Source organism: Monodelphis domestica, chromosome 1, assembly GCF_027887165.1.
Source record: "Monodelphis domestica isolate mMonDom1 chromosome 1, mMonDom1.pri, whole genome shotgun sequence".
NCBI classification, from domain to species: domain Eukaryota; kingdom Metazoa; phylum Chordata; class Mammalia; order Didelphimorphia; family Didelphidae; genus Monodelphis; species Monodelphis domestica.
Genome location: NC_077227.1, coordinates 75,524,059 through 75,540,470, shown reverse-complemented (window position 1 = coordinate 75,540,470; position 16,412 = coordinate 75,524,059). Strand labels below are relative to the sequence as shown.

Sequence of the window (16,412 nt, the reverse complement as noted above, 5' to 3'; positions counted from 1 at the left end):
TATTACTTCTCCATTTTAAATGTCTCTTACTCACCTCTCCAATTTGCCCAACAGTCAGAAAGAGGCAAAGAAATAGGTTTAATAATGACGTTAAATTAGATTTCTATCTGAGGTTTCACCAATTAACGTAGACTGACAATGTCAAATGATACACCTAAAAAATTACGATTATTCAAACTGCAACCAAGATTTGATTATTTTCAATTTGTATGGCTTGAATATAACTTAAATGGACACTATTTTCCAAAAAACCTGAATCCTGAGTGCACCTCAAGAGTCTATAAGTAATTCCTGTATATTTACATTTCTAGAATTTTTGTCAGGACCTGGATGTCAAAGAGAGCGATGAGTAGAAAGGAGGCCAGTGTGTAAGAAGTAGTATCAGAGACGGTCACTTACAAAATCTGTGAAGAGCTGGTCACTGATATAACGGTGCACTTTCTCAAATTGCTCTAAGTCTCCATTTCCCTTCTCCATGCATACATCCCACATGCTGATAGCAGCCAAAACTTTCATACATGCTGACTCCTGGAGCAGAAATCATAATAAATGCCTATAAATAAAGCAACCTACTGCATTTAAAAGACAATTAGATTTAAAGTCAGAAAAACGGGGTTCAAATTTCCTTAAAACCTTCTGTATAACTTTGTTACTTAACCCCTCTAAGTTTCAGCTTTCAGTCTATCAAATGAGGAAGTTGTCCCTTTTTGAGGTCTATCAACCACACTCTCAAAATTTAAGGATATCTCTCTTTTCTGTTAATAACCTTTTAACAAATCCTATTGGGTTGGAGAAAAATATTTTTAGGAGACTCACATTAAAACAAAATGTTTTGACAAATTTAAGTAAGTAAACAATATCTGAACTTAACTGGTTGATTATTTACTCACACGAATATGCTGAAGGTAGAGGGAAAGGTCTCGGATAAAAGACTTAATGAGTCTTTCCTGCATTCTGAAGTTCTTCTCAGTTTCTTCAAATGCTTCATCTTTTATCTGTTCAAAATAAACAAATCAATGCACATGGTCTTACAGGCCATAATCAAGCCACATACTTAAGTATTTACATATTTATATTTATAATATTCTGTCTGGCTCCCAATTTCTGAAAGAACCAAACCTAAATTGCTATGCTAGCCACTCCACGCCAAATACAATTTGAGTCTCTTTTTAATCTATCCAACCTCATTTCTTGCCATTCTTTCACAAAAAATGTTGTCCTGGTCTGATCAGGTAGCTCTTATTATTGTCCCTGGCATAGGCTGTACTAATTCTAGCCTTCATGCTCTCCTTGTTCCCTTACTCTGGTAAAGCTTTTCTCTTTTCTCCATGGACTTAACTCTTTTATGGCATTTAAGGCTCACCTAAAATATCACTTCTTCCATGAAGTTTCTACTAAATACCTCAGACTTCACTGTTCCTTCTTGTGAACTATAAGGAACTTGTGGGACACATTATATAATCACACAATTAATCTATATTTTGTTTTTCTTTTTTAATGTATGTTAAGTCTTATCTCTGCATTATAACTCTTTTTGGTCAAGAATTAAGTTTCATATATCAATATTCTCAATTATATATTGAAGGAACAAATGAATCTGCAGCTTCAGTGACTTTAAGTTCCTAAACTTAACTGCTGGCAAACACTATAGTGGTGACCTAAGGAAAGGATAAAATTTCTGGAATGAAATTATGGTGGGAGGAGAAGGAAGGTCGTATATTCCTGGGGATTAATGAAGCAATGTGTTAGAAGTCATTCTCTAAATTCTGGTATATATTCCAAGAGACATAGGAGGCTCTATTCCTGAGAAAATGGTTTTTTCTCCTTCAACTCAATCTCAAACCTAGAATTCACGTATGAATAGCTACACCAGCTAATTATGAACAAACATACTAGGATCTTACCTGAGGCGCAAAGCCAGTGAGATGCTTCAGGTGACTGCTCACTCGGTTGGATTTCTTGATGATGGAGTGGATGTTAAGTTTGGATATTTTCTCCATAAGGCTGTCTTCATCTCCTTTACGGTACTTGAGGACTAAAAAGCAGAATTCAAGTTGTGACCAAATAAGTACTCTAAAAAACTGATAGGGAATATAGTATTGGGCTATAATATTGGGCGTTAGTACCAAAATAATATCCAATCTCCATTTCAATGAAGAATCAGAATGACACTTGGACTATAAATATGTAAAAATTATAACAATAAAATCCCTAAAAATATGCAACATAAAAAAGAGCTCAGAAGGGAACATGAAAACAAATAGTATTTTTGTTACTATCTTGTTAGAGTTACAGAGCTAAATAAAAGTTTACAGTTGTAGTATGACTTCATTTATTTAACTATGTATCTAAATGTTGACTTTTGTTTGTGGTTACTTAATTTAGAATGACCATTTATAACAATCATACCCCCCCCACACACACACCCAATTCCACCATTCTCTACTTTAGTATCTGTTCTGCCAACGTTTTTGAAAAAGGGATTTTATTATCGTACCCTCCTCCTTTTCTAGGAATTCTGTCATGCCAATCTTACCTAGGTCCTTCCGACGTTTATATTCATTGATGTTGGCATTGATCTCTTTAACAGCGAGGACAGCGGCGGTTAAGGGAACTTTATCAGGGTGAGACTCAGGGGTGGAATTCAGGAGTTCCATTAGCAGCAGTGGGTACCGCATAACTCTCTGTACTGGTTTGATGAGGAAGGAGCCCAAGTTGATGTAGTTTGCACAGCCCCTGTAAGAGAAGAAAGATGTTTTCATCATTCATCACAATTTTTGTGTCAATTAAATCCAACACATAATATGTGAACTTAAAAAAATTACATGGGAAAAATCAATGAAGAAATGAATGAATTTACAGAGCAAGTAACAAGGGAACTTACCATTCACTGTACAGGCTCCTAGAGGGCAGCAGAGAATATGAAAAAGAAAAGAGACAACTTGTTAGAGGATTTCCACATCGATCTCAAGGCACAAGCAAGTACTGCCAACGAGGTTGAAATGTTGCTGAAGAGCATTCAGAAGGCACCCCCCCCCCTTTTGCCCATTCTAATTTCGGTGTCACTGAGGGCTATCCAATTAACCCTCAATTTTTAAGCCTATGGAAGAAAAACTGCCCCATGATGTCAGTGCTTAGACCCCACAACAGGGACTTCCTGATACTGGAGCGAGGCCTCCTTTTCCTGATAACGAAGTGGCCGCTGAGACTCAGCATCAAATAAAATTACAGAAATACACGGGTTACTTTGGTGAGGTGACGCTGGCAAGGGTAGCAGGAGAGTGGTTAAAGCCTTCACTCTTCCTCTTTTTTCTCTTAGCAATAAAGCGTGGGTGAACTCTCAAAATGTTGAGGATGCTCATCTAACTCACCTTTCCTGTCCCCGGTAGATTCCTGACTCTAATTCAATGATCCCTGACAACTACCAGTTGGAGGGAAGGAGTTTCTCTAAGCTAACAACGTCAGTCAATAAGACAGTGGAAAAAGCACTGGGCCCAAAGTGAGGAAGACTCCTGGTTAACTCTGGCCTCAGATATTTACTAGCTGGGTGACCCTAAGCAAGTCACTTACTTAACCTTGTTTGCCTCAAGACATTTTTTTATTAAGCATCTACTATGTGTCAGGTACTAGGCTTAGCACAGAGGATACCAAAAAAGACCTTAAGGAGTTTAGAATGTAATACAAATAGCTATTTAATAACAAGATCATGGACAGGACAACTAGGATAAATGGAGACGATCCAGAGAGGGCCTGGGAAGGCTTCTTTAGCTGGCACTGGAGGGAAGCCTGGGAAGTCAGGTGAAGATGAGAAGGGCATGAAGGACAGCCAGGAAAAATGGTCAGAACTGGAAGAGGACGTGTCATGTGCAGTGAGGATGGAGGAAGCCAAAGTCACTGATCGGCACAGTAGGTTGAAGGGGTTGAAGTACAGGAAAACTAGAAAGATAGGAAGGGACCAGGGAAAGACTTTAAAGGCCAAATAAAGAATTTTGTATTTTGTCCTAAGCCAAGAGCCATCAGATTCTATTGAGTTGGGGGGTGACATGGTCAGCCTTGTTTTTTTTTTTTTAAGCCCTTTTCTTCCATCTTAGACTGAATATGGGTTCTAGGACAGAAGATTAGAAAGAATTAGGCAATGGGGTTAAGTGACTTGACCAGGGTCACACAGTTAGGGGGTGTCTGAGGCAACATTTGAATCATCTCTGTCTCTAAGTCTGGCTCTCAATCCACTGGGCCACCTAGCTGCCCCAATGACTTGTTCTTTAGAAAGAACATTTTGATGACCAAGTAGAGAATGGCCCAAAGCAGAGAGAGAGATCTGTAGCCAAGAGACCAACCAGCTACTGAAATAGCCCAGAATGAGATGAAGCTTTGCAACAGGGTGGTGGCAGGGCCTAAGGAGAGAAAAGGAGTGTATAGAAGAGATATTAAAATCAGTAAGACTTTCCTCTTCACACCCACACTCATGCCTGCCTCAGGATTAGCACATTCACTCTGGTGTAACTGGCCAAGGCTGGAAAGACAGCAGGGAAAGCTCCCCAGGTATCCCCCATCCTCCCCCCACAATTTCTCCATGATTTTTAAAACCGAGATACCTATTTTTATTCCCTTTTAAAGATTAAGCTGATAAAACCTCATTTAGGGCTGTGGCACGAAAAGGAAAGCACTGATTTTGTCTGGGAATGATGGTGATGTGCATGCACAAGTACGACATAGAAGAGCAGAGAAATAACCCTTGAATTGATGAGGATGTTATGGGAATAAAAAAGCAGTTCAAGGAAAAGTTATGGGAGGCAGAGTCATCAGAAAAGACTCAAAATAAACTGAGAATCCAGGATTTGACTGCTGAGAGAGCTTCTCTCCTCATGATGAAGCATGCTTTCTACCTCTAGGGAAAAGGGCAGCCAGGCAGCCGAGTCAAGTAGCTCTTCTCAGCCTTTTTGGTCTCAGAATCCCTTGACATTCTCTCTCCCATTCTCTCTCCCATTCTCATTCTCTCTCCCTCCCCCTCCCTCGTTAAGTGTAGGTCAAAGCTAGTAAGTGGCTGAACCTGAATTTGAACTCAGGTTTTCCTGACTCCAACCATAGTACTCTAAACAATATACCACCTAGCTGCCTCAACGACCCCTTTACAGTAAAAAAAAAAGGGGGGGGGGGCAGCTAGGTAGCAACCTGGATAGAGTGCTAGGCCTGGAGTTTGGAGTATTTGGATTCAAATTTGGCATCAGACACTACCTAGCTGTGTGACCCTGGGTGAATCACTTAACACCCAATTCTGCCTTGGAACCAATACTTAGTATCAATTCTAAGACAGAAAGTAATACTTAAAAAAAGAATGCTCCAAATGGCTCATGTTTACATGGATTATATTCACTGATATTTATTGTATCAGAAATTAAAATGACTTTCTATTATTATGGAAACAGTTCTGACCTTGCAGACTCCCTGAAGATGGCCCTAGGGACCATTTTTGAGAACAGTTGAATTAAAGACAGAACAAGACATATATTTTCAGAAATGACCAATGCGTAGGTTTGTTTAGACTAATTATATTTATATTTTGTTAAGAGACAGTTTTTATTGGAGGAGGGGGTTGAAAGTAGAGTTGGAGGCAGAGTTGGTAGGGAGTAATACTGATACAACCAAAGGAAAATGAAAAGAACATCAAAGAAACATTTTAAAATGTCCAAGAGAAAGAAGCTCAGAAGGAGACACAGATGAGCAGGGCAGTTTTGTTATTACTGTGTTAAATTAATATGTACTTTTGTTATGTTTGTTGATGTTAATTAAATTCGTGACAAAAAAGAACATAAAAAAATTTTAAGGCTTTTTATAGAATCTAGTATAATACCAGGCACACAACTCTTAAATACTTGAGGACCTATAATTTCTCTGGTGTAGGTACAGATATAAACTAAAATCCCTCCAAAACATAGTAGACAAAATTCATGAAATTTTGTGGACAACAGAAAACATTACCCTCTGACCATTAAACGCTCTGAACTTTGTGAGGCTGGTCCTCAGGTAACAGACAGCCAGTCATAGAACTGGCACCCAACTTTGTGCAGGACCATTGCAACTCAAGATGACCTGTCAAAGCTGGAGCTGTTTTGATACAATCTTCAAGAACAGTCACTTTCATACTGTGGGGTAGGGAAGAACTACATAATAAAGTAAAATAAGATAAACTAAGGCAAGAATTGGCAAAGAATTCTGATAATGACTTATGAGGGTGGGACTGATAGTTTATATACTGAAATTAATTCATGTAAATCATTTTATATACTGAAATTAATTCATGTTAATCATTATTAATAGAATTATATTTGGTTTATGTGTAATACATCATAATACAATAAGAGTGTTAATATATAATATAGCATATATGAATATATAATTACATGGTATATATCGATATAGTTATATCCTATATGTAATCATGTAGTATACATAAACATAGGGTGTTCTATATTGTATGTATATGTATTCTATTATACATTCTGTATGAATATTACATTACAATATGCATTAATATACCAAGAAATGTTTGTAGTGATGTTTAATGTTACTTCTAGTGAAAAGTTTAACTAAAAACAAAAAGTCATCCTTCTATCTTTCCCTCCTCCCTGCCCTGAGTTACCTCCTCCAAACTTTAAATGATATCCTAGGTCTTTGAATTAATTCCAAAGTCATTTTTTGGGTAGCTAGGAATTTGGGTTGGTTCCATGGACATTCTGGGATTTTAGGGCTGAACTATTTAAGACTCCTTCTCACTTTAAGGATTCTATGATTTATAAACATCTCCTTGACATGCAGGCTGAGTTATAAAACAGGAAATAGTTAAGAGGAAGGAAGAGTGGTAAGAGAGTAAAAAAAGCAAAGAGAAGGTAGAAAGATGTGAGGGACTGAGGGAGGGTCCAAAAGGCCCAAGTTCTTACTTAAGGTTTTCCAAGTATTCTAACAGATGCTTCTGGATCTTCTCCTCTTTCTCATAGATCTCCAACAGGGCAATGGCCTCGTCATGATTCTGGCAGTAAACTTTGTATACCCCCTCAAGCTCATCCCGATGCTCTAGGAAAACAGGCCCTTAAAAACAGAGAGGGATATTAAGTATTTCAAGTGTAAATAACTTCCTTGCACTTGACCGAATTCATCTTCTAAGTTATTTCAAGCACAGTATGTTAACACAAAGGTAATACAGAGTTGGAATTGTGGTTAGAAAGTAATATCTAGGGGATAGCGAGGGGGCTAAATGGATAGAGTCAGGTCTAGAAATGGTCCCAGGATCAAATCTGGCTCAGATACTTCCTACCCGTGTGACCCTGAGCAAGTTACTTACCACATCATTCTTCTGTCTTGGAACCCATATACAGCATTGATTCCAAGACAGAAGGTAAGAGTTAAAAAAAAATTACATTGGTATCTATCATTTATTACCAAATTCATTAGTCTACTACTCCCAACTAAAAGAGTAAGAATACTGAAAGAAATTCAAGAAGTGAGATATGGCCCTTTTAAAATAAAAACACCAAGAACTATATTAGAAAATTTCAGCTTCCATTTGTTTTTATTTTCCTTTAAGTATTAAATAAACCTTTAAAGTATAACAATTTCCTCAATGGCCAGATAGTATGTGAATTTGAAATACAGATATGATAGGATATTATCCACATTTACCCAAATTTCAGAAATTTTAAATAGATTCTAAAAGACTATCCAGAGAACTGAGAAAATCAGGGTCTTTAGAATTCTCAGATTTAGAATTTTGCCAGTCTGCTAAAATTCTCAATGTCCCTGCCTCTTTTCTCCTTTTCCCTCAAGTCTTAAAAAAAGAAGAGATGGTCTCTTCCTTGCCAAGGTTAACTATTCTTCTAATACCTCAATCCCATCCCTTCCAACATCTTCTAGGATCTTGGCCTATAAAACATCTCTTCCCCTCTCTTATGCAACTATCCATATATCCCCACCCTATCCCCACCAGCTTCTTTCTTGACCTATATTCTCAGATCTTCTTTATCCTAAAAATCTTTCCTTGACTCTTCCAAGACCTCATGCTAATATCTTCTTTTTCCTCTCAATTATAGAAATTCTAGAAAGAATCTACACTTTCATTGTTATTCACTCCTCCTTTGAACCCTAAGTGATATTCAGTATCGATTTATGTAGAGAGCTGACCTGCTCTAATTTTCCCCCAATTAATTAATCATCATGGTGGTAGTGGAACCCATTTGTACTTTCCTAGACATCTCAATAAATTCAACATGTCCAAAACAAAATTCATTATATTTCCCCCCAAAATCTCTCCTTTATCAAATTCTATTTTTGTCAAGAATGTTACTATCTTTCCAGTCTCCAGGTTCATAATCTTGGTGTATTCTTGACTTCTCAATCTCCCTCATCCCATTCAAATAGTTGCCAAATATTGTCATTATCTCCACAATATTTCTTGTATACAACTACTTTCATCTAAGTCATCAGTCTAGTTCAAGCCCCCATACCCTAATGAAGAACAGAAATAGCCTCTTTATTGGTTTCCTCTCCTCATCTCTCTCTATTCCAACTCATCCTCCTCAAAGCTGCCAAACTAATTTTTCTTAAGCTCAGTTCTGACTATTCCCTACTCAAACTCCATTGGCTCCATTTTGTCTTAAAGCCCTTCACAATTTGAAACCAGTCATCAGCATTCCATTTCCTGCTTCTTGTGTCTCTATAGAGGTCTTCCTGTCTCCTACTTGCTAGTAAAATATTTCTTCCTCATCTCTACCTCTTAGAATCTTAAAGTTTCCCTTAAGATTCAGGTCATATGCTACTTTTCTGATCCCTGAGTTTGTGTTTTATTTGTCCTTAAATCATCTTGTATAGTTTAAATGTTTGTTGTATGTCCCAGTAGAATTTAAGGATTGTTTTTCATTTTTGTTTTGTGTCTCCAGACAACAACACATAGTATGTTTACCATCTAGTCTCAGTAGAGGTGCTTTCTTTTATAAGACTAACAACCTTCTCTAACCTCCAGATTGATATCACTTCCTGCCTACGGTGCATTCTTCACACAATCATTCACTTCTGTCTTCAAACATGCATGTCTCCCTTAGTTTGAAAAAAAAAATCACCACTTGAACATCCTACCATACAATTTATTAATCTTTGCATAGTAAAATTTCTTGAATAAATTACTCATTAGCCAATATTTCACCATTCTCTCCATCCACAACTATGATAAATTGCTGTTTCTAAAGGTAGTGCTAATAACTTCCCTTTTAGATAAATTCAGTGCCACCTACTCAGTTCTCATTTTTTCTTGACTCTTTTGCATTTGAAACCACTGGATCAAGCCCTACTTTTTTTAATTTTAAAAATATTTTTCCATGTTTACATATTTCATTTTCTTCAGATCCAATATGCACTTCCACTGGGTTATACAAATGTTATCACTTATACCCATTATATATTCATTTTTGCAACAGAGCAATCTTTTAAAACCAAAACCCTCAATCATATATCCATATAAACAAGAAAAATGATAAAAGTAATTTGTCTTTCTTCTGTGTTTCTACTTTCTTTTGATGTGGATAGCATTCTTTCTCATAAATCCCTTGCCCAACTTCTTAAAACTGGCTAATATAGGTTTCTCAAATCCTACAAGATATATTCTACCTATTCCTTTTCTGTCTCTTCATTGACATTCTGTCTGGCTCAAAAGAACTATCATTTCCTGAAATCCTTGGCCCTCTGTTCTTTCCTCTATATTCTCTCCCTTAAAAAGCTCATCTTCTCCCAAAGGTACAACTCTTTTTTATAATGTCTCCCAAATATATATATATATATCTTTGGTCTTCCATTTTCACATGACCTTGGTCCTGTAATTTCAACTATCTTGAGGACATTTCTACTTTGATTTCCTGCCAATTCACTTATTATTTCTTATTTTAAAGATTCATTTGTTACCTTATTTTGGACACTAGTCATTTCCTCTTAAATAACTCCTACCCATTATATCCTTCCTTGTAATAAAGGAAAACATTTAAGTAAAGACACAGTAATAGTAACTCCTTTCTACATCCATCATGCTCTATTAAAGGAGAGAGCATCTAATTCACTGATTTTTTTTTTTAACTCTTACCTTCCATCTTGGAATTAATACTGTGTATTGCTTCCAAGGCAGAAGAGTGGTAAGGGCTAGGCAATGGGGGTCAAGTGACTTGCCCAGGGTCCCACAGCTGGGAAGTGTCTGAGGCCAGATTTGAACCTAAAACCTCCCATCTCTAGGCCTGACTCTCAATCCACTGAGCTACCTAGCTGCCCCCTAATTCACTGATTTCTATAAACAGCATTATCATGACACAAGTAATCTTAGGAGTCAGCTATGTTTCTCCTTCTACTTTATCCTCCACATCTCATTGCTACAATTCTATTCAGTTCCTAACACCTCATTCTTCATGACTGTAGAAGTCTAATTGGTGTCTCACTGACGGTGATCTTTCCAATCTAACTTGGATACTACTACCAGAGTAATCTCCCTAAAACACGGTACTTCATGTCATTCTTTTCAAAAAGGGCATCAAATCATTTCACAAACTATCTCCAAGCTAGCTTCCTAACCTTATTATAGATTATTTCCCTTCATGCAATCTTTTGCCCAGCCAAACTGGTCATCTTGTTCCTCAAACACAATATACCATTTTTTGTCGCTGCCTTTAAAGATTAGCTTTAAGTCCTGGAATGGACTCCTTCCTCACTTTTCCCTCTTAGAATCTCATTTCCTTCAAAGCTCAACTCAAATAACCCTCTCCTGCAAGAGACCTATCCCAGTTCCCACGAGATCTTTCCCTACAAATAACCTTATGTGCATTTTGCATATATTAGTAAGTATATACTTGTTGTCCCTCCCTATAGAATGTAAGCTCCTGGAGGGCAGAGACTGTTTTGTTTTTGACTTTCTGTTCCTAGCACCTAGTACTGATTTGGTATATAAATGCTTACTGACTGAATTGAAAAAGTTACATAAATCAAATCCAAATTCCTTTACTTGGCTTTTTTAAGTCCATCTAAAATCTTGATTCTCTCATTTATCCTGTTCTTATTTTCCACTCTTCTTATGTTGATTCTCTGCTTCAACTAGGTAGTTTTTCTCATTTTCTCTAAATGCAAAAATATCCTTTCTGTTCTTTAAAGCCCAACTCCCCTTACTTCCACGTGGTCTTCATATACCAGACTTCTATGTCTTTTCTCTAAACTTATATGTAAATAGGTGGAATTTTTTTGTATTTACTATATCTAATAAAGTTTCAATAGTCCCTTAAATATTCTGTTAATTTTGTTAAAGCAAAGAGTGATTTTCTATGTATTTATTTGGTTTTATTCTGCACATTTTTTTCTCAAGTACCTGCTCACAAGCTATGTAATTAAATATTTAAGACTCTTCCACCCCCGAAGTATCAATGATGAAAATAATCTCCCAATCCATTGCCCTAATCAGAAAATTTAGTGTCAGCTCCTATCCCTCAACTATCATTATAAGACTTTTAAGGAACTTTATATAAGCCCTCCACAGAGATCTCTGACATACAAGAACAGAAGCCTGAAATTCCAAGGCCTCTATTCTATCCCTGGCACTGGCTTTGTTTTTTTAAAGGGCCATTAAAAAAGTGTTGGGTTGCTATATCAACTTTTGGGGAGGATGTCACGATTAATCTAAATTACTTTATATAATAAAAACAACTTTATGTATGAAAATGAAGAAAGAAAAATGGTTCTGTGATCTCACTGATTCAGGAATCCTCTCTAGTAATGGAGATGATAACCAATTCATGCTTACCTCTGCTATACAACTCTTATCCACAGACTCCCAAAAGAAGGAACAGGGTTACACCTAACATTTTAGAAGTCTTTTTCATTTTTTCTCTCTGATATTACAAGGGTGCCAATGAGAGTATTACAGTATATTACTTATAATTTTTAATATTGTCATGACTAGCCCATCTTTTCTTCTTACCATATAATTATTTAATGATGCCCATTACTCCTGTTCTTCAGAATGATTCCTTGGATGATTATTACACCCATTATATGCCTTCCCTGGTGCTCTCTGAATAATATTCAGCTTCTTCACAAGAATTTACAGATGAATTCATATTCTAACATAGTATTGGCCTTTGATAGCCAATTCTGTGTATGGTAAGCAATTCAAGTTATATGCCAATTAAGGCATTTTGGGGGGTTTTCTGGTTTTCCTCTTGCACTGATTAACCTTCTGGATGAAATTATTGTAGTAAGATGGGTAAATAATAAAAGGCAAGAATACCAGGTAAGCAGTTGCTATAATTTAGGCATGAGCTAATAAGAATAGCTGAGAACAGGGTGGTGGCAGTGATAAACTAGGGAAATACTGCTACTAAAGAAATAACAAGACAATACAGAGGAACTTATGAGAAAGAATGCTATCCACATCCAGAGGAAGAACTGTGGAAACAGAAATGCACAAGAAAAACATGATCAATCACGTGGTTCGATGGGGATATGATTGGGGTTTTGATGTTAAAAATATCACTCCACTGCAAATATGAATAACATGGAAATAGGTTTTGAACAATAATACATGTATAACCCAGTGGAATGGCTTGTCAGCTCCAGGAAAGGAGAAGAAAGAGTAGGGAAAGGGGGAAATCATGTAACAATAGAAAAATATTCTTAAAAAATATTTTTAAATGACAAAATATGGTGTATATTGGACATAGGGGACGAAGAGTCAAAGGTCATTCCAAGGCTTCTAGCCCAAAATATTGGAAAAATTGTGATGCCACTAACAGATATAGTAGAGAAGCTAAATTTTTTTTAGTGGGATAGAAAGAAAATAATTAGTTCAGATAAAGTATTTAATGACTGCCTACTACATGAAGGTATCATGGTGTTACTCTAAAAATAAGTTCCTGAGTTGGAAATTGATTCCATCATTCTAGAAAGTGATTTGGAACTTTGCCCAAAGAGCCATAAAACTGTGAGTCTTCTCAGTTTTATGAGAATATGAGTCTTCTTCCACAACATGACCAATATGGAAGGATGTTTTTGCATGATTGCACAAGTATAATTTAGATTAAATTGCTTATTATCTCAAGGAGGGTACAAGGGAAGGAGAAATTTGGAACTCGAAATTTTAGAAAATAAATGCTAAAAATTGTTTTTTGATGTCATTTTGATTACATTAAATTAAAAAGTTTTTATAAAACAAAACCAATGCAACCAAAATAAGGGAAACAACAAATTGGGGAAAAAATCTTCATAACAAAAACCTCCGACAAGGTCTAATTACTCAAATTTATAAATAGCTAAATCAATTGTACAAAAAAAAAAGGCATTCCCCAATTGATAAATGGGCAAGGGACATGAATAGGCAATATTCAGATAAAAAAATCAAAACTATTAATAAGCACATGAAAAAGTGTTCTAAATCTTGTATAATCAGAGAAATGCAAATCAAAACAACTCTGAACAAAACAACCTTACACTTAGCAGATTAGCTAACATGATAGCAAAGGAAAGTAATGAATGTTGGAGGGAATGGCAAAATTGGGACATTAATGCATTGCTGGTGGAGTTGTGGATTGATCCAGCCATTCTGGAGGGCAATTTGGAACTATGCCCAAAGGGCGATAAAAGATTGTCTGCCCTTTGATCCAGCCATAGCACTGCTGGGTTTGTACCCCAAAGAGATAAGAAGGAAAAAGACATGTACAAAAATATTCATAGCTGCATTCTTTGTGGTGGCAAAAAATTGGAAAATGAGGGGATGCCCTTCAATTGGGGAATGGCTGAACACATTGTGGTATATGTTGGTGATGGAATACTATTGTGCTCAAAGGAATAATAAAGAGGAGGAATTTCATGGGGACTGGAACAACCTCCAGGAAGTGATGCAGAGTGAGAGGAGCAGAACCAGGAGAACATTGTACACAGAGACTAATACACTGTGGTACAATCAGATGTAATGGACTTCTCCATTAGTGGCAATGCAGTGATCCTGAACAACCTGGAGGAATCTACGAGAAAAACCACTAACCTCATTCAGAGGAAAAATGTGAGAGTAGTAACACCAAAGAAAAACAACTGCTTGGCTACATGGGTCGAGGGGGATATGGTTGGGGATGTAGACTCTAAATGAACATCCTAGTGCAAACACCAACAACATGGAAATGGGTTCTGATCAAGGACACATGTAATACCCAGTGGAATTGTGTGTCGGCTGCGGGAAGGATGGGTGGAAGGGAGGGAGGGAAATATTGTGATTATTGAAACCAAGGAATAATGTCCTAAATTGACTAAATAAATTAATTCAAATTGAAAAAAAAAAGAATATTCATAGCCATATTCTTTGTGGTGGCAAAGAATTGGAAAATGAGAGGATGCCCTTCGATTGGGGAATGGCTGAACAAATGGTGGTATATGTTGGTGATGGAATGTTATTGTGCTCAAAGGAATAATGAACTGGAGGAATTCCATGTGAACTGGAACGACCTCCAGGAATTGATGCAGAGTGAGAGGAGCAGAACCAGGAGAACATTGTACACAGAGACTGATACACTGTGGTACAATCGAATGTAATAGACTTCTCTACTAGCAGCAATGCAATGATCCAAAACAATTCTGAGGGACTTATGAGAAAGAACACTCTCCACATCCAAAGGAAGAACTGTGGGAGGAGAAACACAGAAGAAAAACAATTGCTTGATCACATGGGTCGATGGGGATATGATTGGGGACGTAGACTCTAAATGATCACCCTAATGCAGACATCAACAACATGGAAATAAGTTTTGATCAAAGACACATGTAAAACACAGTGGAATGGTGTGTTGGCTATAGGAGGGGGGAGGGGAGGGGAGGGGAAGAACATGACTTGTAACTGAGGAAAAATGGACAAAATTGAAACAGGTAACTTTAAGGAGTTGGACATCATTCCAGGCAAATCTTTAGGCATTTTGGTTCTTCCAAAATTCTCAAGTTACCAATTAAATTGGGGATACTTTAATCAGCTACTATTTTACTAAAATTGCTAAGTCAGAGTGGCATTTCCTTCTATTTCCTCTGTTTATTCTCTGGGAAGTAATTAAAGTGATATGAGATGATTTGGGAAAGATTCATATAATGAAAAGAGTGTTGGACTAATAAGAGTCAAAAGACCTAGATTCTGATTCTAACTCTTCACCAATTAAGAAATATGACTTTATACAAATTATTTAACTGCTCAAGGCTTGTTTCCTCATTTGTAAAATAATGAGATTGACCTAAATGCTCATTAGGATTTCTTCCTCCTCTAAGACTGTATGATTCTTGGGACTCCAAAGTAGGTGGCATAAACAAACCAAAAAAGTGAATAAATCATGAAATTAATAACCCAAACCTAATATTTCTTGCATAATTATACACAAAATCAAAACAGAAGTACAACTCTTCCTCTATGGCCTTTCCAGGTCAGGGTCTAGAAAAAGTTGATTTAGGGAAAGGGAATAGTTGGGAGTCCATACCTACAGTATCAGTGGTTTCTAAAGCAGCCAGCAACTGCTTTGAGAAATTAACCACCATCTGGATGTTTCCAAAAAGTGCCTCAAAATCCATGTTCTGCACCTGAAAGACAAAGGGGACAAATACACAAAATGATTCACAAAGATGGGTTTACCAGTGCAGCCATTGAAAACACCTTCCTCCACACGCAGAACTTCCCATCATGAACAAAGATCTTTCTTCAGCAATCACAGTTGCCAGAATCAAAAGTCTAATAATATAGCATGACTTCCTTAAGGCCACCATCACAGACCATCATTACTCCTGAAATGTTCCTCCAAATCAATTCTTTAATTCATTGTAAATATCACAATGGATATACTCTGCCTAACCTGTGATAATGCCATATTATGGACACCTAGGGCACAGATTTTCATCTAGCACTTAGAAGCTTGGGGACAGACTAGTTTCTGAAGGAAGCACTTAGGAATACGCATTATAGTGCTGCACACCTGAGACTGGGAAGTCAGGTACCACTTATCTCAGGTCTCCACATGACTGGAAGAACTCTAAAGTCAATAGGGTAGCTGCACCCACCCCCCGTCACTTGTGGGCACTTTTCAGAATACATTCAGTCTCCAGACATTTTTAGGGTCCTAAGCAGTAAGAACAACAGGGAACTTTGGAGGAATAGCAGCAAATTTGTTAAGATAGATGGTAGTTGACTCAAGTGGGGGAGGGGGGAGTTTGGTGATAATATCAGCAGGGGTTTCTAGAATTCAATCAGTAGAAATCACTCGGTTGTTCTTTACTAAGTAAGTTCTTGTGTTGGTAAAAGCTTTTATTCTATTCTAAGACTTCAGGACACATGCATTCTCCTCCAAGGCTAGCTAGTTTCCCTTTCCATTCAGGTCTCA

General features: G+C 37.0%; 1 protein-coding gene across 5 annotated transcripts in view; it reads right to left on the bottom strand.

The window, feature by feature from the left end:
- The window catches only part of DNMBP (dynamin binding protein), a 129,624-nt gene that overhangs the window by 5,550 nt on the left and 107,662 nt on the right, over positions 1–16,412 (bottom strand). For all 5 annotated transcript variants that reach the window (XM_007478645.3, XM_001366214.4, XM_056801020.1 and 2 more), the window contains 7 exons: positions 15,519–15,618; positions 6,939–7,086; positions 2,885–2,902; positions 2,537–2,736; positions 1,905–2,035; positions 891–995; positions 400–528 (listed from right to left, as the gene is read on the bottom strand). In XM_007478645.3, coding sequence (XP_007478707.1) covers positions 400–528; positions 891–995; positions 1,905–2,035; positions 2,537–2,736; positions 2,885–2,902; positions 6,939–7,086; positions 15,519–15,618 — 831 coding nt within the window. The remainder of the gene's footprint in view (positions 1–399; positions 529–890; positions 996–1,904; positions 2,036–2,536; positions 2,737–2,884; positions 2,903–6,938; positions 7,087–15,518; positions 15,619–16,412) is intronic.